Source organism: Hemitrygon akajei, chromosome 13, assembly GCF_048418815.1.
Source record: "Hemitrygon akajei chromosome 13, sHemAka1.3, whole genome shotgun sequence".
In the NCBI taxonomy this organism is placed as follows: domain Eukaryota; kingdom Metazoa; phylum Chordata; class Chondrichthyes; order Myliobatiformes; family Dasyatidae; genus Hemitrygon; species Hemitrygon akajei.
The window spans coordinates 74,867,474-74,889,758 of record NC_133136.1 but is presented as its reverse complement, the minus strand read 5'-3'; the positions used below and the strand labels follow the sequence as shown (position 1 = coordinate 74,889,758).

The 22,285-nt window shown below is 38.1% G+C and overlaps 1 protein-coding gene across 1 annotated transcript in view; it reads right to left on the bottom strand.

Annotated features, from left to right (window-relative positions):
- Window positions 1-927: 927 nt before the first annotated feature.
- The window catches only part of anapc4 (anaphase promoting complex subunit 4), an 89,917-nt gene continuing 68,559 nt past the window's right edge, over window positions 928-22,285 (bottom strand). Inside the window, exons 20-29 of the mRNA XM_073064886.1 lie at window positions 21,980-22,036; window positions 19,895-19,988; window positions 19,453-19,550; window positions 19,297-19,358; window positions 19,117-19,152; window positions 17,949-18,050; window positions 15,635-15,712; window positions 12,458-12,628; window positions 6,288-6,411; window positions 928-1,694 (exon numbers count right to left, since the gene is read on the bottom strand). Coding sequence (XP_072920987.1) covers window positions 1,455-1,694; window positions 6,288-6,411; window positions 12,458-12,628; window positions 15,635-15,712; window positions 17,949-18,050; window positions 19,117-19,152; window positions 19,297-19,358; window positions 19,453-19,550; window positions 19,895-19,988; window positions 21,980-22,036 — 1,062 coding nt within the window. The 3' untranslated portion in view covers window positions 928-1,454. The remainder of the gene's footprint in view (window positions 1,695-6,287; window positions 6,412-12,457; window positions 12,629-15,634; window positions 15,713-17,948; window positions 18,051-19,116; window positions 19,153-19,296; window positions 19,359-19,452; window positions 19,551-19,894; window positions 19,989-21,979; window positions 22,037-22,285) is intronic.

Below are 22,285 nucleotides of genomic sequence, written 5' to 3'. Positions count from 1 at the left end.
GAGTCTCCTACATGACTTCTGGCAAACTCTAGCTGAAATTTTATACGTTTCTTTTTTTTTAAAGTGGCTTTCTCTTTGCTTCTCTCCCATAAAGCTGCAACCGGTGAAGCACCCAGGCAACAGTTGTATACGCAGTCTCTCCTATCTTAACCACTGAAGCTTGTAACTCCTCCAAGGTTGTCATAGATCTCCTGGTGGCCTCCCTCACTAGTCCCCTTCTTGCATGGTCACTCAGTTTTTGAGGTCAGCCTGCTCTAGGCAGATTTACAGCTGCGCCATATTCTTGATGATTGACTTAACTGTATTCCAAAGGATATTCAGAGACCTGGAAATTTTCTTGTATCCATCTTCTGACTTGTGCTTTTCTATAATCTTTTTGTGGAGTTGCTTGAAGTGTTCTTTTGTCCTCATGGTGTAGTTTTTGCCAGAATACTGACTCACCAGCAGTTGGATTTTTGTACTAAAATCAATTGAAACACCCTGACTGCACACAGATCTCCAAAAATGGATCTTCAGTTGACTAATTATATCCCTTCTAAAACCAGTTGGTTGCACCAGTGATGATTTGGTGTGGCATATTAAGGGGGGGGGGGGTAAGAATACTTATGCAATCAATCATTTTGTGTTTTATATTTGTAATTAATTTAGATCACTTTGTCGAGATCTGTTTTCACTTTGACACGAGTCTTTTTCTGTTGAGTGTCAAAAAAGTCAAATTAAATCCACTGTGATTCAATGTTGTAATACAAGAAAACTTGGACGGGGTGAACACTTTTTATAGACACTGTAGTTATTTCCTCTTGATCATTTAAGCAGCAACTTGTAGTTTTGTAAAGTAAAAATGTATTTAATGGGGAACAATGCAGATGTAGCCTGCGTCATTTTTAGCATTTGACTTTCCTGATTTGCTCATTAAGGCGATGTGCATTAGAAAGAAATTTGCCTTTTTATTGGATAATCAGTCTCACACACTTCCAGCTCTAGTACAGGGAACAATCCATATCCTCATTCCCCACTCTTAGACTGCCAGCTTCAAATTCTTTGCTACAGCAAGTATAACAGCTTTTCGTCCCAAACAATGCTTGCTACTGATTTGACAATATTTCAATTTCACATTTTCATCATTTTGGTTGATTTATAACCGTGGCGAACTTTGGGCAGTTGTATTTGCAGTAGGCACCAGCCACAATCAGTGGAAACACATTATGCATAGCATTTTTACTTCCACCTTAACACTTGGGGTGAATTCTGTGCTAATTTCAGTCTTACACAACTGCTTCAATTTCATGATACATACAATAACCAAATATGTACAAGCACCACTTGCAGTATTTTCACCAGTGGTTTGACACAGTGCATGAGTGATCTCAACAAGTAATAAACTAGAATGCTGAGGAGGTGCAGACAATCCTTTTCACTGTTGCGTAAATTTTCAGTGATTTGCATTAAATAAACTAACTCCAGGTTCCAGGCACAGATTCAAGGCTGGATGCATCATCTTCAGGCAACACAGGGTTCTTCACTCCAGCAGCTTCATTAGTCTCAGAATTATCTTGAGCATACACAGTCTCTTCCATATCTTCCTTTGTCCCACTGACGTCCTGAGACTCTGGTTCTTCTTCCTCTTCATCCACTTCTCCATCATCTTCTACATCCATTTCAAAAACACGTACATGTCGTAGGTTTGAACTCAGCTGTGAAATGATAAGTATGGATTAATTAATGCACATAGTCATGGTCTGTATTGTTTCAATAATTATATAGTATACCTACTTGTTTTGAAAATGTTTGTTCACACACCAAATAAAATGTGTATCATGTAATACCACACATCACTTGAGGACGACTTGGCCAGGTTTTGCCACAAGAATATTGGAGAAGCAAATGCAAACAAGGTTATTTGTGTAAATTGTACAAGTTCTTATGGGTGGGAGGAGATGCAGAGTTGTTCAAGATGTTCAAAACTGGTCAAAATTAGAATATCAGTAACAATTGGAAGCCTTTTTAATTACATTACTGTTAATTTACTATAATTAATCTCCAGGACTAGGAATTAACCATAATTTGGAGGGAATTTTTAAACACTGAATTTAAAATCTTAGTGTCTTTTCTCTCATTTTTGTTTCTATTTCCTGATGTATCCTTCGTTTTTGTTTCTTTATTTTTTCTGTACTTGTTTGATATTGAATTGAACCTTTCTGTTTGTTTTTCAGTCCTTAACTCTCACTTGTTCACTCAATGCCCATGATGCCACCTTGACTGCATTTTATCAGCTCCCACTTGCAATAACTCCATGGGCAAAAATAAACGAGTTCTTTACTTGAACAGTCAGACGGCACAGTGGAAGCTGGGGTGTTGGAGTTTAATTTACAAACATTTTCTGATATCATGCCATAGTAAAACCTGAATTAATGAATTTAAGTAATTGATAGTTATAATCAAATTCTCAAATATCCATATTACTAATCGTTTTAGTTTAGTTGCAGTTTTTGTTTAATATACATTTACAATAAATTTGGGAACATTAAGCTGGAAAGGATTAATTTTACATTATAATTCCAATTATACTTAGAATCTCTTGACTTTTAAAAATAATACGGACTTAATGCCTGATCCTGTGTTGAATTCCTTACTAAAATCTTTACACATTAAAAAAAACATTAGTGAAAATCCTCACAATTTAATTCTGATGTAAAACTCCTTGTCTTGGATTTTATATGACCACAACTCAGGTATTAATTGAATCTTAAGAATTACAGAGATCTCAACATTCACTGCAGCTTCATGTGCTCAAAGACAGATGGAGTATCTCATCATATAATTAATTTTTCCTCTTAATTTCATTCCTCCCAGTTAAATGCAGCAGAATGTCTAGACTGCATTCCCATCAAAGAGAGTGTTAATGGAATCAGTGCTAAAAACAGCCATATTTAGTGGCTGTACATTGTGGTGGCGGGGAATACTCGTGAATCTCTGCCTTTCACATGCTCTTGCAGAAATAAATTATCAAGATCTCAGTATAAAGTTTGCTGCCAGTTAAGTCCAGATGGTGCAACCAGTTGGCCCTGAGATGTGGGACTCATCCTGGCCAGCATAGCAAGTACATATTTCTCCTGTTTCTAGTGGCTATGATTTGGGGTTGATTTTTTGCATATTCTCTAGAGCATAGAAAAATGTGAGACCAAATAAAGAAAAAGGAAGCCAAAAGGAGGTGATGAGTGAGATGGTAGGATCCAGGCAGCTGGTGCTTTGAGAGTACCAGCAGAGAGGCAAGGTTTTGATCTTCATTCCTGACTTAGTGGGTTTCCCTTACAACAGGTTAAATGCTCCTGTAACTGATCACTGGTGTATGTCCTGCAGTGACTGGTTGGCACAGGGGAGGGAATAGATAATGGGAGTAAAGAGAACTGCTGTGAATGTTCAAGATTATAGACAGAGTTCTATGTATGAATTTGGTCAGACAAAGTTGGGGAGACATGGTAGTGTAGTGGTTAGTACAAAGCTTTACTGCAATAGACAACCTGGGTTCAATTCCCAGCGCTGCCTGAAAGGAATTTGTACATTCTCCCGGTGACTGCATGTGTTTCCTCTGGGTGCTCCGGTTTCCTCCCACAGTCCAAAGACAAAACTGGTCGGTAGGTTAATTGGTCATCATAAATTGTCCCGTGATTAGGCTAGGATTAAATCTGAGGATTGCTGGGCCGTGTGACTTGAAGTGCTTATTCTGCGCTGTCTCTTAATAAATAAATGTGTGTAGATATGATGGTAACTAGATACATATACCAACAAACCTTAGTTTTCCTAATGTGATATGAAATGATTTGATGAGGATTGTTAAGTAAAAGTGAAATTGGACTGTAATGGAGAGAAAGACAATAATGTTTGTAACTGATATCTGTTATGACCCCAGCCTCCTCCTTTGTGAGATTCGCAAGAGCCCTAGTCAAGGGGGGGGGGGTCATATGACCCAAGAGAGAGAGGGAGACGTGCTGAAGACCACGTTCCCCAGGGAAGCAGAATAAAGCGACTCTTTGACTATTGTCTCATGAAAACCACGTGTAAAGCCCTTGGGCAAAGTGGGCTGGTCGCTCAACAAGACAAAAAGCCTCGGACATAGCCATTGTCTTGGGAGACACTTTTGTGGGATAAGGAATTGGCCTACGTGCAAAATCTCAGGGCAATGTGAGATGGGTGATGGGGGAAGGATTGCCTCGCCCCCCCTACCCTGATGGACATCTACAACCCTGCCAGTCCAGATAAAAGGTGGGCTGCCGAGGCGGGGCGCCAGACGCACCAGAAGATACGCGAGAACTCCTGCGACTGTGTTTAGAGAGCGACAGCCAGTGGTGGGGTTCGTGTGCGTCCTTCCCTTGCCTGGGATTGGCGACCTCATCACGGAAGAACGGCCTAGCTACAGGGGAAGCCACAGATGAGAGTCCATTCCCCAACGAGACTTCCGACTACCTCCTACAGGTTGGAAAACCTGTCGGGTAAATGTTTCATTCTCTCTCTCTTTCTAACAAAAGTGCACCAACGCGACACCACGACAACAGCAGCGGGTGGAACTGCAGTGACCGCAAAAAGACTTTTAAATATCCAGTAAACAATATATATCTACATTACCCCTAGACAACTGTAGAGCTTATTTCTGATTGATTATTACTATACCTGTGCTTTAGATTGAGTTGTGACGACGTATATGATCTGAATGTTTTGTATTAACCATACGTTTGTGCCCCTTTATAAATAAAAACGTTTGGAAAATAGTAGCATCAGGCTTCGGTGGATCCATCTATCTTTGCTGGAAAACTACCCGGTTACTGGGGAACGTAACAAGTGGGTTGCTCGTCCCGGATTTGAAACCAAAGGGGAGGGTCAGTGAATCGGGCTGTAAGTCCAAACTTAAATCTGGTTACGCAGGTAGCCAGACAGGAAACCAGCAAAGATGGATGTGGTGAATTTATGAGAAATCCGACTGTAGAGGCGCTAGGGACGGCTACCAAATCATGGGATGGGAGGCCTAGGGAGAAAGGGGGAGGGGATCACCAGAGGGAGATGAAGAACAGGCAGAGTAATGGGCAGAGAGAGAGGAAAAAAACAAACAACTAAATATGTTAGGGAGGAGGGGCATTAACGGAAATTAGAGAAGTTAATGTTCATGCCATCAGGTTGGAGGCTACCCAGCCAGTATATAAGGTGTTGTTCCTCCAACCTGAGTGTGGCCTCATCTTGACAGTAGAGGAGGCCACGGATAGACATATCAGAATGGGAATGGGACGTGGAATTAAAATGTGTGGCCACTGGGAGATCCTGCTTTCTCTGGCGGACAGAGCATAGGTGTTCAGCGAAACGGTCTCCCAGTCTGCGTTGGGTCTCACCAATATATAAAAGGCCACAGCGGGAGCACCGGATGCAGTATACCACACCAGCCAACTCACAGGTGAAGTGTTGCCTCACCTGGAAGGACTGTCTGGGGCCCTGAATGGTGCTGAGGGAGGAAGTGTAAGGGCAGGTGTAGCACTTGTTCTGCTTACAAGGATAAGTGCCAGGAGGGAGATCGATGGGAAAGGGATGGGGAGGGGGGAACGAATGGACAAATTCCTCTCAGTTATCTTTGGTCTTTTTCTGAATTTGTTTGAATATTTTGTCTTTTGTTCCTACAATTTCATGGTTACTCTGCCATAATAATTTGTTTTAAAAGTCAAATAGTCCAATAGAAACTAAAATAGCACAAATTCATTAGCTAGAACGCATCATAATTTTTTCAACCATCAACCTTTCTGAATCATCTGCTAAGATCATTGTATGGAACTTAGTCTATACTCTTTGGTCTTCTGATAATGTGGAATATACAAACCTTTGAGCTTCTGGGATGGAAAAAGGGAATCTATAACTTAATTCATAAATATTCCTTGTCAAAGAACAAATTATATTTATGTAGAAAAGATCCCAAGCTCTTTAACACAAACATAAATGTGACACCATGCCACATGAGGGCATGTAATTGTTTAGCAGCTGCATACAGCTTGGTAGGCACAAAAGGTCAGTATTAGAAACATACAGATACTGAATACTGGAGGCATTCTCAGAGAAAGGAGCAATCAGTCTCCAATTTCCAGATTTTTAAAGGTGCTACTGAATTTCCTAATAAAATGAAGACTTTAGATGCCAAAAATATGAAATAAAAACACTGAAAATATTCAGCTAGTCAGGCAGCATCTATGGAGAGAGAGAAACAGAATTAATATTTCAGACAAATGGCCACGCATCACTTAGGAGCTACTTACCACACAGGAAACCTTACGAATACCATTTACAGCAATATGCTGTGCCTTCATGTTCTCTAAAGTTCGGGATTGATTTTCAACAGTTACTGTCCGAACAGGAATATGGTCAGTCTGTTCATCTAGCCTACAAATAAAACCAAAATTCCATACTGAACTTTGATCTAAAATTGGACCCAGCATCACAAATAAAGATCAGTACTGATTTTTAAAAAAGTTAGATTTCATGTGACTTGTTTTAGAATAGAGAGCAAGAATAGGAAAATATTGGAATAAATATTGTGAAGTGAGTAATAGTATGCCTATAGGGAGGTTAAATTGACAAAATCTGCTATCATGCTCACTTAAAAGTGCTGAAAGTTGCTGTTGGTTTCCTGTTCTTCCATGATCTGTCATTACAAAGTTCTTTGATGTAAGCCAACAGATATCAGTGAATTTGGCATGCATTTCAACTGTTAACTTACTATTATCATTATAAAAACCTTGAAAATGTAACACTTCATTGAATGTGGTTTAACTGTCTTAAAATGGCATCCTATTCTATTACTATTCTTTCTGATTCTAAACAAAATTGGATGTCACAATCCTTTCTTTAACAGCTCTTTTAAATAAGTCGGATTAAAAAAAAATAACCCCATCCATCATTTACTGCCTGAAAATTCTATAATATGAATGGCTGCTTAGCTTGCTTGATAAGCCCTGCCCACCATTCAACACACCTGCTTGTAAGAAAATAACATCCACCAACGAGGACCCTCAGCATCCAGGCCATGCTCTCTTTTCGTTGCTGATATCGGGAAGGAGATACAGGACCCACAATACCAGGTTGAGGAACATTTATTACCCTTCAACCATTAAGCTCCTGACTAAACGTGGATAACTTCAATAATCTCAATTCTGAATTGATTCCACAACCTAACTCAGCATGACTTATTTATTAATTTTTTTATTTGCATAATTTGTCTTATTTTGCAGTTTATCAGTGTGTGTAATTTTCCAGTCATAGTAAAGTACAACACAAAAACAGGCCCTTCTGCCCATCTATTCCATGCCAAACCATTTTGGCTGCCTACTCCCACTGAAACTACACCTGGACCATAGCCATCCATACCTTTCCCATCCATCTATCTATCTAAATTTCCCTTAAACGTTGAAATTGAAATTGTATCCACACTCTCACCACCCTCTGAGTGAAGAAGTTTCCCTCTAAACATTTCACCTTTCATTCTTAGCCCATGACCTCTGGTTGTAAGTACCACAGAACCTTAGTGGAAAAAGCCTGCTTGCATTTACCCTATCTCTAGCCTTCATTTTTTGTATACATCTATCAATCTCCCCTTACTCTTCTACATTCTAGAGAATAAAGTTCCAACAATTCAATCTTTCCTTATACTAAAACTGAGGTCCTCTAGTCCCAGCAACATCCTTGTAAATTATCTCTGTACTCTTTCAATCTTATTTACATCTCTTCTATAGGTGACCATAACTGTACACAAAACTCCAAATTTGGCCTCACCAATGTTTTATACAACTTCAATATCCCAACTCCTGTACTCAATCCTTTGATCTATAAAGGTCAATGTGCCAAAACTTTCTTTGCAACTCTATCTGCCTGTGATGCCACTTTCAACGAATTGTGGATCTGTATTCCCATATTCCCTTGTTCAACCACACTTATCAGTGCCTTACTGCTGGCTATGTAAGACCTACCCTGATTGGTCCTCCGGAAGTGCAACACATCACATTTGTCTGCATTAAATTCCATCTACCATTTTCACCTAATATTTCCAGCTGATCCAAATCCCACTGCAAGCTTTGATAATCTTCTGTGCTGTCTAGTACACCCCCAATTTTGGTTATCTGCAAATTTGCTGATCCAGTTAACCACATTATTATCCAGATTGTTGCTATAGATGACAAACAAAAATCGTGCCAGTACTGATCCCTGTGGCACTCCACTGATCACAGGCCTCTAATCAGAGTGGCAACTATCTACTACCACTCTCTGGCTTCTCCCATGAAGACAATATCTAATCCAATTTAGCACTTCATCTTGAATGTCAAGTAAATGAACCTTCCTGACCATCGTCCCATGCAGGATCTCATCAAATACCTTGCTGAAGTCCATGTAGACAACAGCCACTGCCTTGCCTTCATTAACTTCCTTGAAAAACTCTTAAGATTGGTTAGACATGACCTACCATGCACAAAGCCATACTAGCTATCCCTGTATCAGTCCCTAGCTATCCAAATACTCATAAATCCAGTCCCTTCGAATACCTTCCAATAACTTTCCCAGTAATGTCAGGCTCACTGGCCTACATTTTCCTGGTTTATTTTTACAGCCTTTCTTAAAAAGCGGAACAATATTTATTATCCTCCAATCCTCCGTAACCTTACTTGTCACTAAAGATGGTTTAAGTATCTGCTAGGGATCCTGCAATTTCTGCACTGGCCTCCCTATGCTTGTCAGGCCCTGGGAATTTATCCACCCTAATTTGCCTCAAGTCAGCAAACTCCTTCTCCTCTGTAATCTGTATAGGGTCCATGACTTTGTTGTTGCTTTGCCTCACTTCTATACAGACTGTGTCTATCTTCTGAGTAAATCAATTTAAGAACTCCCCCCATCTCTTTTGGCTCCACGCATGTATTACCATTCTGATCTTCAATTAGTTCTGATCTTCCAGAGAATCAGTTTTGTCCCTTGCAATCCTTTTGCTCTTAACAAATCTGTAGAAGCTCTTAGAATTATCCTCCACCCTGTCTGCTAGAGCAACCTCATGCCTTCTTTTAGCTCTGCTGATTTTGTTCTTAAGTGTTCTCTTGCATTTCTTCTACTCCTCGGGTTCCTCATTTGTTCCACCTGAGCCTGCTATCTCAAAATCTCTTGAAATCTAAGGTTCCCTAAACTTTTATTTACCTTTTATTCTGACAAGCACATACAAGCTTTCTACTCTAAAAACCTCACTTTTGAAGGCCTCCCACTTACCAAGTACACCTTTGCTAGAAAACAGTCTGTCCCAATCGACACTTGCCAGATCATTTCTGATACCATCAAAATCAGCCTTTCTCCAATTTAGAACCTCAACCCGAGGACCAGACCTATCATTTTCCATAATTACCGTGAAACTAATGGCATTGTGATCATTAGATGCAAAGTGTTCCCTTACACAAACTTCTGTCTCCTGCCTGTCTCATTTCATAATAGGAGATCAAGTATTGCATATTACCTTGTTGGGACTTCTGTGTATTGATTAAGTAAACTTTCCTGAACACATCTGAAAAATTCCCTATGCCACCTCGTCCTTTTACAGTATTGGAGTCCCAATCAATAAATGAAAAGTTAAATAACCTACTATCACAACCTTATCACAAACAAGAGAAAATCTATAGGTGCTGGAAATCTGAGCAACATACACAAAATGCTGGAGGAACTCAGCAGGCCAGGCAGCATCTAAGGAGAAAAAGTACAGTTGACATTTTGGGCCGAAACCCTTTGGCAGGACTGGAGAAAAAAAGCTGAGGAGTATAGAAACTTGGAGGGGGAGGGATGAAGCAAAGAACTAGGAAGTTGATTGGTGAAGGAGGCAGAAGGCCGTGGAAGAAAGAAAAAGGTCGGGGGAAGGAGCACCAGAGGGAGGTGATGAGAGGGACAAGGAGATGGGTAATGATGAAGAAGGTGGGGGGGTTGGGAGGCATTACTGGAAGTTTGAGAAATTGATGTTCATGCTATCAGGTTGGAGGCTACACAAACAGAATATAGGGTGCAGTTCCTCCACCCTAAGTGTGGCCTTATCCTGACAGTGGAGGAGGCCATGGATGGACATATTGGAATAAGAATGGGAAGTGGAACTAATATGGGTGGCCACTGGGAGATCCCACTTGTTCTGGTGGATGGAGCGTAAATGCTCGGTGAAGCGGGTCTCCCAATCAAACCTTTTGATTCCTGACTTTGTCTGAGGTCTTAACAACATCTGTTTCTATAATCATTCTAGTATTTGTTCTGGCACTCTGGTTTCCATCTTCCTGCTCAGATATTCATCCCCCTTTAGTTTAGCTGCAAACTGTCTCTGCTGTACAGGTCCACCTTCCCTGGAAGAGAGCCCAATGATCCTATTCATTGATTTTAATGTATTTATTTTTTCTACTGTGAATATCTACAAGAAAATAAGTCTCAAGGTTGTATGTGGTGACGTACATATTTTCTGATAATAAACTTACTTTGAACTTTGAATATCATTATTGTTGTGGGAGGGAGAAGGAAGTTCAAAAATCTCCTATAGACATTGCTTGATACTAGTTGTTGCTGGCAAAGATACTTCATACCACAAACAACATTAGATCATTGTGGCCACTTTCTTTTAAAATAGACATCAGTAGTGATCGCCTAACTAAATTCAAAATGGAGCACTTTCAATTCAATAAAGTAATTGATAAATTAATAAAGTAGAAATAGCAAGCTTAATCATTTTAATTTGTTTTGTGTTATTCAGTAATACAAACAACACAGAAGTTATTTAAAAGAATGAAGGTTGTGGGTATGGAACTTCTATGCTATTGCACCATAGTAAAGTAACTCCTTTTTCAACATGACCATCTACAATTCTGATTACATCTTACACAACATACTTTAAAATGGGGAAAATTCATAGGGACCTTAGATCCTTAACAGCTTTTCATTTGTATTTATATTACACAATCATTCATTACTGCTTTAAAATCAGCTATGTGAAAAATATTAGGATAAATTGAGTTCAACCATGTATAAATTAAAATTTATGCAGTACACTGCAGTTTCACTGATTCAAGGTCATTCTGAGGTAATTTAGCATCAATATTAAGAATACAAATAATCTTTTGTAAAGTCAAGAATAATAACATACTGTTGATGTCCAAGAGTTTTTGGTCATATTTCAATGTTTTATGCACAGTACTGCTGGCAGAAAACTTACATGCCTGAAATTACCTTTTTCTAAATAAAGAAGCAACGTTGATCTTTCAATGCAAAAGAATGTTTGTACATTTTATACATGGCAACTCCCATTTAGTTATTCTTGAACAAGATCCATGAATACAGTTGTTCTTACTACTCTCACTGTCAATTACTGTGCATCATGATCGAACATAATTCCTTGCTTTCAACCTGCTTCTGAAGTTTGTCCCACAAAATATTAAACTCTTTCCCTCCTGTAGCCTGACATTCCTTTAGTTTATTATTGTTCTTCTTCACACCATAGCAGTGTTGGATTTAGTTTGCTGTATTTCACCTATAATATCTGTCATTTACTTCAAAAATAATTGGTCAGTTCAGATGGAACAAGAGACTTATTTTATGCAATTATTGTTCTTCAGTAACACCACACTTTTTTTTCCAAGTGAATTCCAAGCTCTGTAACAACAATATAAGCCAGTTTTCTTGAACACACATTGAGTGATCTAGGAGAGGGCAATAGCAGGCATTGTCAGAGAGATCCTGGGACTCCTTCTGACCAGATCCTATTATAAAACTATTAACTAAGAACATCAGAACCCTTACACCTGTTACAAGAAGGATCCATGAATTTGATGGGTTTCTATATGTGAAGACAATGATCAATAATATATTAACAATAAGCTATTGGGAAAGTGTTTGCAACTGGGAATTTGCAAAGTTTGATGGAATCTACAAGCAAACATTACAAAAATATTTGATAGATTTATTTCCTTTCCTGAGCTGTTGCATTTTTACTTTTGAACTTGCAGGGGATATGTGAGGAAGTGTGTTTTGTAGTCACTCCCCAAAGTGATAATGTATTATTTTGATTAAACCAATAAGAAGCTGCTGTTTGTAGGTTCTTCCTGTGACCACATGGGTTTCCTCTGAGTGCTCCAGTTTCCAGCCATATTTCCAAGACATACAGGCTAAATAGGTTTAATTGGTTGCATGGGTGTGATTGGGCAGCATGAGCTTGATGGGCCAAAGGGCCTGTAACCCTGCTGTATTTCTAAGTAAATAAGATGATAAAGAAACTGATTGAACAGTTAGTTTGAGTAATAGTCTTGGAATTGCTCACATACTTGGGTCAGCAAAATATTTGGATCTCAAGACTACACTAACAGAGAACAGTTTAAATAATTTAGGATAATAAAAGAACTGCATACTAAGCTTGATATTAACATTGTTTTTGCATTACCTTTTACCAGAATCAAAGCTCAACTCCTTGTCAGTTTCCTCTATGTTGTAAACTAATGACAATGGTAACTGGGCCAGAATCCGACATTTTTCTTCTTTGTCTATGTGTCCTTTCAATAGAACAGTCAGCATTTCGTCATCATAAAAACCAACATCCAAAAAGCTGAACTGGCTAAAAGAAAACAAACAAACCAAGTTTTTAATTCCAAATATATCATTCCCCAAGGAAAATCAAGTGATATAAAATGATACAATAACAGGGTCACTGTCATGGGTGACTTCAACTTTACATCTACATTATGAACAGGAGGATAACCAGAGTGAGTGTAGGTCTGAATAGGGATAAAAGAGGAAACATGGACCTGGCTTCGGAGGAGGTAGAGGAGGCTCTAATGAATACTTTGCTTCAGTATTCACCAGTGAGAAGGACCTTGACTAATGTTATGTGCGCATAAACAAGCTAATATGCTGGAACATGTCAAGGTTACTAAAGAGGATGTGTTGGAACTTTTGAAAAACTTTGGGATAAACAAGTCCCCAGAGTTTGGCAGAATACTCCAGGAAGCGAGGAAAGAGATTGCTGCACCATTTGTGATGATCTTTGCACCCTCAATGGCCAGAGGAGTAGTACCAGAAGAATGGAGGATGGCAAATGTTAATCCCTTTCTTCAAAAAATGTAATAGGGATAATCCTGATAATTATAGACCATTAAGTCTTACATCAGTGGTGGGCAAACTATCAGAGATGATTCTCAGAGACAGGATTTATGAGTATTTCAAGAAGCATAGTCTGATTAGGGAAATCAGCATGGGCTTGTGAGGGGCAGGTTGTGCCTCACAAGCCTAACTGAAATTTTTATGTATATGACAAAACAAATTGATGAAGGTGGAGCTGTGCGTGTGGTGTATATGGATTTTAGTGAGGCATTTTCAAAGTTCCCCATGGTGAGCTCATTCAGAAGGTCAGGAGTCATGGGATCCGCAGCTTGGCTTTGTGGATTCAAAATTGGCTTACCCACAGAAGGTAGAGGGTAGTAAAAGAATAGGTGCCTGGAGGTCTGTGACTAGTAGTGTTCTGCTGTAAGGATCTGTTCTGGGACTCCTGCTCTTTGTGAATTTGATAAATCAGATGAGTAAGTGGAAGGGTATGTTAGGAAGTTGGTTGGTGGCATTGTGGATAGTGTAGAAGGTTGTTGTTCATTACAATGGGACATTGATAGGATGTAGAGCTGGGCTGAGAAGTTGCAAATGGAGTTCAACTGGGAAAACGGTGTACTGCTACACTTTGGAACATCAAACTTAATACCAGATTACAAAGTTAATGGCAGGATGCCTAGTAGTGTGGAGGATCAGAGGGATCTTAGGGTGCCTTAAAGGTGCTGAATTGATAGGGTGGTTAAGAAGGCAAATGGTGTGTTGGCCTTCATTAGTGAGGGGACTGAGTTCAATGCTGCAGCTCAAAACTCAGGTTAGACGACATTTGGAGTATTGTGTCACCTCATTATAGGAAGAATGTGGAAGCTTAAAAGAGTGTGCAGAGGAGATTTACCACAGCACTGCTTGTATTAGAGAACATGTCTTATGAGGAAAGTTTGAGTGAGCAAGGGCTTTTCTTTTTGGAGCAAAGGAGGATGAGAGGAAGCTTGATTGAGGTGTATAAGCTGAGAAGAGGCATAAAAAGAATGGACAGCCAGTGCCTTTATCACAGCGTGGAAATAGCTAATACCAGAGTACCTATTTTTTTAAAGTGATTGGAGGAAAGTAAGGGGGGGGTGTCAGTCATCAGAACTATGTTGTTAATGGCTGGCTGGTGGTACAGGCTGATCTGTAAGGGACATTTGAGAGATTCTTATACATGAATGAAAGAAAAAGGGAGGATAATGTGGGAGAGAAGGGTTAAATTGATTTTGGAATAGATTAAAAATTTGACACAACATCATGGACCAAAGGGCCTATATTATTTTACGTTTTGAAGTAATAATGAAGTCTAATTATCTAATTTTCTAAACTGACAGACTTCTCAAAAGAATTATTTAAAGCCCATGTAATAACATCCTGAACAAGGAAACAAGTACAAAGAATCATGAAAATGAATGAAATTTTGTAAGATAAGTTCACTTTAGGTATAACAGATAATTTAATTAAAATAATAAAGCCTCAAGACTTTGACCATGCATTTTGCAATGTTACCCATTATAAAAATAGATCAATAAACATGATCAACAATTAAACTCAAGATTGTAGATGTGCTATTTCATTTTTAATCCCACTTACATAATTTTCGTAGTCCCCAGATGCCGCAAAGTATCAGAAACAATTAAATATTTTGGTACAGAAATGCAGCCAATAAATTCCTTTGCATAACTTCAAGATAGAAGAATTATGCAGACAAATATCAGTCTAACATAGAGGTAGGAACTACTGCATGTATTTCGGAGTGTCCTGACATCTGTTATGAAATTCAACAATTATCTTGTTGATATGATTTTTTTTTGCTTTCCCCTTGTCCTTTCTCCAGATAATATTCTTCACAAATTACATCAAGTAGTGAAATACATTTCTTCACAAATTACATTAAGTTTGGCCCAGTGGTATTTTTAACTATATTGGTTAAAATATAGTTAACCAATGTTTTTATTTATTCAGTTTCATTTTGAAACCATGTTATCAAAAGGGCCAATACTCAAACCTCATTTTTCCCTCACTGAGATCTATGACCTCTTGTAAATTGACTTTAACTTTCTCAAATTATTAAACATAACTAATGAATTCTCAAGTTTTTTGTAATGTTTTTCATTAAAAATAACTGGACTTGCTTTCTTTGATCATATCTCCATGCTCAGAATCCATAGGTCTGGTTTAGACAGGATAATAAACAGATTCCCCGCTGTAACGCAGGGAAATCACAACATTGTTGGACTCTGCGGGGCACCAATGTGCCAGAGTCTTGTTCACTCATCCTGTGTTTTATTTTATGCTGAAGGCCATCTCAATTGCCCTAATTCTTATTGAATGGTGTAGCAGATTTAAGAGCTGACTCCTCCCATTTTACTGAGCATATCCACTTAGAAACTATTACATCAATTGAAATAGATTCCCTGATACCCAAAGTTCACATGGTATACATTTGAGGTTATATTACCAAAATGGCCAAACTAAAGCAAAACTGAAATGTCACCTTTCCTTGTTGCTTTCTGTTCTGCTGCTGCATAAGGTATCTGCAAACTCCACAGCAATCAGGCAGCTGGAAACAGATCTGCATGAAGACATCAAATTGATAAATTTAAACACTTCACCTTGATGATTATTATAACTTTATTGATTCTAATCAATATTTGATGCAATGTTCAGATTCAAGTGTGGGGGGAGGACATGTTCAATTAAGTGCCAGTAATATCTAAGCCAATCAGATCACTTTTTAATAATGCACTAAAAAATGTCTTTAATACATTAATTTAATTAAAATAAAATATTGTGGCATAAAGAGTCTGTACTAGCAATTATTATTCATTGGTCAGATATAATACAGGTGTATGCTCACCTGCTGAAATGCATCTTCTTTTGCAACAAGAGGAAGTTTAGTAATTTTAAGAACAAAAATTTAGGCTGACAAATTTGATAAACTGAACCAGATGGGCACCTGTTTAGGACACGGTGATGGTGCTCCCACTCCAAACAATCATGCAAATTCTTCCTCAACAATGCCTGAGAACGGTAAAAGCTTTCTCATTGACTAGCCTGTGAAGGCCACAATCTAAGAAACATTCCTTTCAGTCAACATCGATCACAAAAATCAACAACAGGATGGCAACAGCCAGCTCTTCTTTTGGAAGTCTGAGATGTAGCGTGGGAACAAAAATCAGCCGAAAGACCACTCTGAAGCTGTACCATGTTGTTACACTCACTTCATGGAAAGCATTGCCAGAGGTGGTGGTGGTGGAGGAGGCAGATATTTGCGAGGCTCTTAGGCACATGAAATTAGTTTATTATTGTCATGTGTACTGAGATATAGTGAAAAATTTGTCTTGCATATTGTCATACAGATCAATTCATTACATGGTGCACTGAAGGACATGGTAAAATAATAACATTTAATGAAGTGTTACAGCTATGAAGAAAGTCCTTAAACTTGGTGGTATGTGCTTTTAGGCTTTTGTATCTTCCACAGATGGAAGGGGGAGAAGAGAGAATGTCCAGGGTAAGTGGGGTCTTTGAATATGCTGGCTGCTTTACTGATACAGTGAGAAAGATAGACAGAATCTATAATGAGGAGGCTGGTTTCCATCATGTGCTGAGCTATGTCCATAATTCTGCAGGTCATGTGCAGAACAGTTGTCATACCAAGCCATTATGCTTGCAGATAGGATGGTGGAAAGCAATAGAGATATGGACCATATGCAGATAGAAGGATTAGTTTAATTAGTTTCACACAACATTATGGCCCAAAAGGCCAATTGTTTGAACAACTGATCTCTGTCATCATGTTCTCTGAATATGCTGTGTGCTGACCCAAAGTGGCAGCACAGTGGAATAATGTGAGTAAGCAATGACCTTGGGAGTGCTTATCACTGATGATGACACAAAGAAGCCTCACGGTATCAGATTATGCACATGGAAGAAAGCCACTTGCTAATTATCACATACTGACCCCCTCAATAGATGCAGTAGTCCTCCCCCACATGGAACATCAGTTAGAAGCAGAGTGGCCAGTGTTCAAAATGTACTCATCAAGAAGAGTAGCATAGTAGCAAGTTTGGTTTTGTGGTAAGTGAAGAGAGACAATGTATGACAAGGCTCCTTGATCACTTTTCACTAATCAACCTGATTAGACTCCTCTTCACTCTGGGAGCAGTCTTATTGAGTTCTGTGGCACTACTATGATGGAATAGATTAAGAATATGTCCATAAGTAGTACAGGTCCTCCCTATATTACAAACACCCAACTTATATGTAGCCCAAACCTATGAACAAGCATTTGAAAGATCAACAGGATGGATTTGCAGGCATCTTCCACCACGTAGGAATAGTTGGAGGCCACATTTCTGACTTGCAAACTATCCAAGTTACAATCAATTGACAGGAACAGAATCATGCTGTAATCTGGGGAGGTCCTATAGTAGTGTGTTACAGTGTACAGTTGTTACAAGGGAATAATAATTGTTCTACCATTACTTAAGATCAGCGTGCAAAATCACTGATTAATCGTAGGAACCTCAAGCTAAGCATGTTCTCTTTTTTTAATATAAATGTGCCTCTGCAAATCATTGACAATCAAACACAAAATATTCTATAAATACCTATGCTAACAGGGATTAAATATCTCTTAAATAACAGATGATGGTGTCCATATTTATGATTTTATTAATGTAGTTACTTCAAGTTTTTGGGTTAAAATATAAAAGATTCTGATACAATTCCCACTGAATCAGAGTACTAAATGACAATACAGAATGACAAAACTTGAAATGATCACATTTTGCAGCAATTTTCACCTTGAAAGATCTGTGGGTCTTCGCATGATGTAGATTCTGGGAGATTCAGCGCCATGTATTGTGAATACTACATATTGTAAATTTGAAGACTTATCATTCCAACTACAATAACAAAGAAAGATTTCCGTTTAGTTTCCAGAAAACTAGACAAAAACTAAAGCCACATAAGAACATATGAATATGAACCCCTTGATGAGAGGTTCTATTGGAAGAATTTATAATTTATTATTACAATGGGATAAGCATCCTTTACTTAAGATTAAACAGGATTGGGAGCAAGAACTCAATTTGACTTTTATATGGGAAGATTGGACGTGGATTCTGAAGTTGGTTAACTCTTCCTCGGTCTGTGCTAGTCATTCACTGATTCAATTTAAAATTGTACATCGTTACCATTGGACAAAAGAGAGACTTTCTAAAATATTTCCCAATCTTGACAAGTATTGTGATAGATGTAAAACTGAGATAGCTACACTGACACATATGTTCTGGTCATGTTCTATATTAAAACCGTTCTGGAAGTCAGTTTTTTCGACAATTTCTAAAGCACTTAGAATCAATTTACGACCTAATAAATTGACTGCTTTTTGGAATAGTTCCTCAAAATATTCATGGTATTTCTCTGTCTGACCAACATGTTATTGCGTTTGTTACATTGATAGCTAGGAGGGCCATTTTGTTGAAATGGAAGGATATATCTGCTCCTACTTTGTCACATTGGTTCTCTCAAGTCATGCTGTGTCTCAGTTTGGAGAAAATTAGAAGTTGAACCTTTGAACCTTTGTTTGATTTTGAGAAGAGATGGGGCTCATTTGCTCGTTACTATCATTTCAGTTAACTGATAGATTTCCTCCACGATCTAAGTGTAAATTTTGTTTTGATATATTTTTTCTTGTTGGTGGTTTGATGTTTATTTTTAGAAGCTTTCTATATGACACATGGCTCTGGGGTTGTGCCCCCAATGGGGTTCTTTTTTCCCCCTCACTTTTCTTGCTTAGTAGGGGTTTTTTTTTATTCACAAAAATTTTCAATCTTTAAGATAATTTTTTTTGAGGCATTGTAAGTGTTGTTACTTCGATGTACCTGTGTATTTTTGAATAATAATAATAATAAAAAAAGATTTGAAAAGAAAGAACATAACTCAATAACAATTAAACAGTGAACTTACAATGAAGGTGATGAAAATCTGGGCACAACACCGTCACTGAAAAAAAACAGAAGCACACCAACATATACTTCATTAATTCAAGGAATGGAAAATATTCAAGTAAGATGGTAGCTGGTTATGTTTAGCATCAAATACATAGTGGGATAATGCTTCAATTTAAATAATTATTTTGTTATTTACCTGGGATGTAATTTATATAGTGGCATGTAGAGAACTTGACGCACAGAATTTCCAATGACTTCCTGTGAAAGAAACAAAATGATTTAAAGAGAAAACCTTGATACCATGTTTGACATAATTTCATTATGATAGTGGACTTTATAATAGAATACTTACAGCTGGTTTTTGTAGACAACTATCAATCTGTCCTTCCACTAGCCTTTTAACAAAATGTAGTGATTTCTTTGGAAGATAGGGAAAAAGCAAAGGGCTATCTGAAAATAAAATTTTAAAAGAATCATCACGCAGGTACAGGTTTCCCCGCTATCTGAAGGTAGAGCGTTCCTATGAAACCGTTTGTAGGCATAAATGGCGTAAAGCGAAGAAGCAATTACCATTAATTTATATGGGAAAAATTTTTGAGCGTTCCCAGACCCAAAAAAATCCTACCAAATAGCACATAAAACCTAAAATAACTCGAACATATAGTAAAAGCAAGTTAAATAATCTTGCATCAGGCAGTGTAGCTTAGTCTAGTATAGATTTTACCGATGCTCTGCAAACGCAGTATCATATTTGCCACAGACTTTGAAATAGATCTGCTCAGCATTATTTGTACCTTTAAGATGAGTACTATTCTGCAAGAAGAAATACCAAGGATTTCCTTCAGTCTCTGGAGGAGTTACTAAGTCATCATCCTCATCTTTTAAATACTGTAAAACAAATTTGACTTAAGTAAATAAGTTAAATTATTTCAATTCTGAATTGCTGCTCAGCAGAGGAGCATTTGTATGTGTGTGTATATACACATGCAAATAATATTTATTCTTTGAACATTAACCAAAAATCACAGTTCAATAGAAAGAATTCCAGTTCAATTTCAAGAACACTTTATTTTAAAACCTCTACAATGATCAACTACATTAAATGGAAATAAAACAGTCCTTTATCTCAGACATAAATCAATATTTATAAAATGACATTGCTTTCATGTAGAAAATAGAATGCAAGTTACTTAATACATAATTGATATACAAACCCCATTTCCAGAAAAGTTGGGATATTTTCCAAAATGCAATAAAAACAAAAATCTGTGATATGTTAATTCACGTGAACCCTTATTTAACTGGCAAAAGTACAAAGAAAAGATTTTCAATAGTTTTACTGACCAACTTAATTGTATTTTGTAAATATACACCAATTTAGAATTTGATGGCTGCAACACACTCAACAAAAGTTGGGACAGAGTTAAAGTAAGATTGAAAAGTGCACAGAATATTCAAGTAACACCGGTTTGGAAGACTCCACATTAAGCAGGCTAATTGGTAGCAGGTGAGGTATCATGACTGGGTATAAAAGTAGCGTCTATCAAAGGCTCAGTCTTTGCAAGCAAGAATGGGTCGTGGCTCACCCCTTTGTGCCAAAATTCATGAGAGAATTGTTAGTCAGTTCAAAAGGAACATTTCCCAACGCAAGATTGCAGAGAATTTAGGTCTTTCAACATCTACAGTACATAATATTGTGAAAAGATTCAAAGAATTCAGAGACATCTCAGTGCGTATAGGGCAAGGTCGGAAACCACTGTTGGATGCGTGTGATCTTTGAGTCCTCAGGCGGCACTGCCTAAGAAACTGTCATGCTACTGTATCAATTACAGCCACCTGGGCTCGGGAGTACTTCGGAAAACCATTGTCACTCAACACAGTCTGTCGCTGCATCCAGAAATGCAACTTGAAACTGTATTACGCAAGGAGGAAGCCATACATCAACTCTATGCAGAAACGCCAGCGAGTTCTCTGGGCCCGAGCTCATCTCAGATGGACTGAAAGACTGTGGAACCGTGTGCTGTGGTCAGATGTGTCCACATTTCAGCTAGTTTTCGGAAAAAACGGGCGTCGAGTTCTCCGTGCCAAAGATGAAAGCGACTATCCTGATTGTTATCAGCAAAAGGTGCAAAAGCCAGCATCTGTGATGGTATGGGGGTGCATCAGTGCCCACAGCATGGGTGAGTTGCATGTATGTGAAGGTACCATTGACTCTGAGGCGTATATTAGGATTTTAGAGAGACATATGTTGCCATCAAGGCGACGTCTCTTCCCGGGATGTCCATTTTTATTTCAGCAGGACAATGCCAGACCACATTCTGCACGGGCTACAACAATGTGGCTTTGTAGACACAGAGTGCGTGTGCTTGACTGGCCTGCTGCCAGTCCAGATCTATCTCCTATTGAAAATGTATGGTGCATCATGAAGAGGAGAATCAGACAACGAAGACCACGGACGGTTGAGCAGCTGAAGTCTTATATCAAGCAAGAATGGACAAAATTTCCAATTGCAAATCTACTACAATTAGTCTCCTCAGTTCCAAAACGATTAAAAAGTGTTATGAAAAGGAAAGGTGATATAACACAATGGTAAACATGTCTCTGTCCCAACTTCTGTTGAGTGTGTTGCAGCCATCAAATTCTAAATTTGTGTATATTTACAAAATACAATTAAGTTGGTCAGTTAAACTATTGAAAATCTTTTCTTTGTACTTTTGTCAGTTAAATAAAGGTTCACGTGAATTAACATATCACAGACTTTTGTTTTTATTGCATTTTGGAAAATATCCCAACTTTTCTGAAAATGGGGTTTGTACATATAAAATTCTTAAATGTTTTAACAGCAGAGAGAACCAGATAAAAATATGAAAATGGTATACCTGACCAACTCTTTCCACATTAAAGTATTGACCCTTTTGATCATAAAGTTCTGGTGCCTTCAAAAATTGTGAAAGAAACAACGATTGAAAAAAACCATCACATTAAAGATGACATTTACATTTTCTTGCGACCAAGAAGAAAACTATGGTACACATAAACTGGTAAATCTGTAAATTAAATTGGTTTATTGTTGTCACATGTACCAAGGTATAGTGAAAAAACTTGGTTTTGCATGCAATCCATACCAATCATTTCATCACAACAGTAAATTGAGGTAGTGCAAAGAAGATATTAGCAGAAAAATG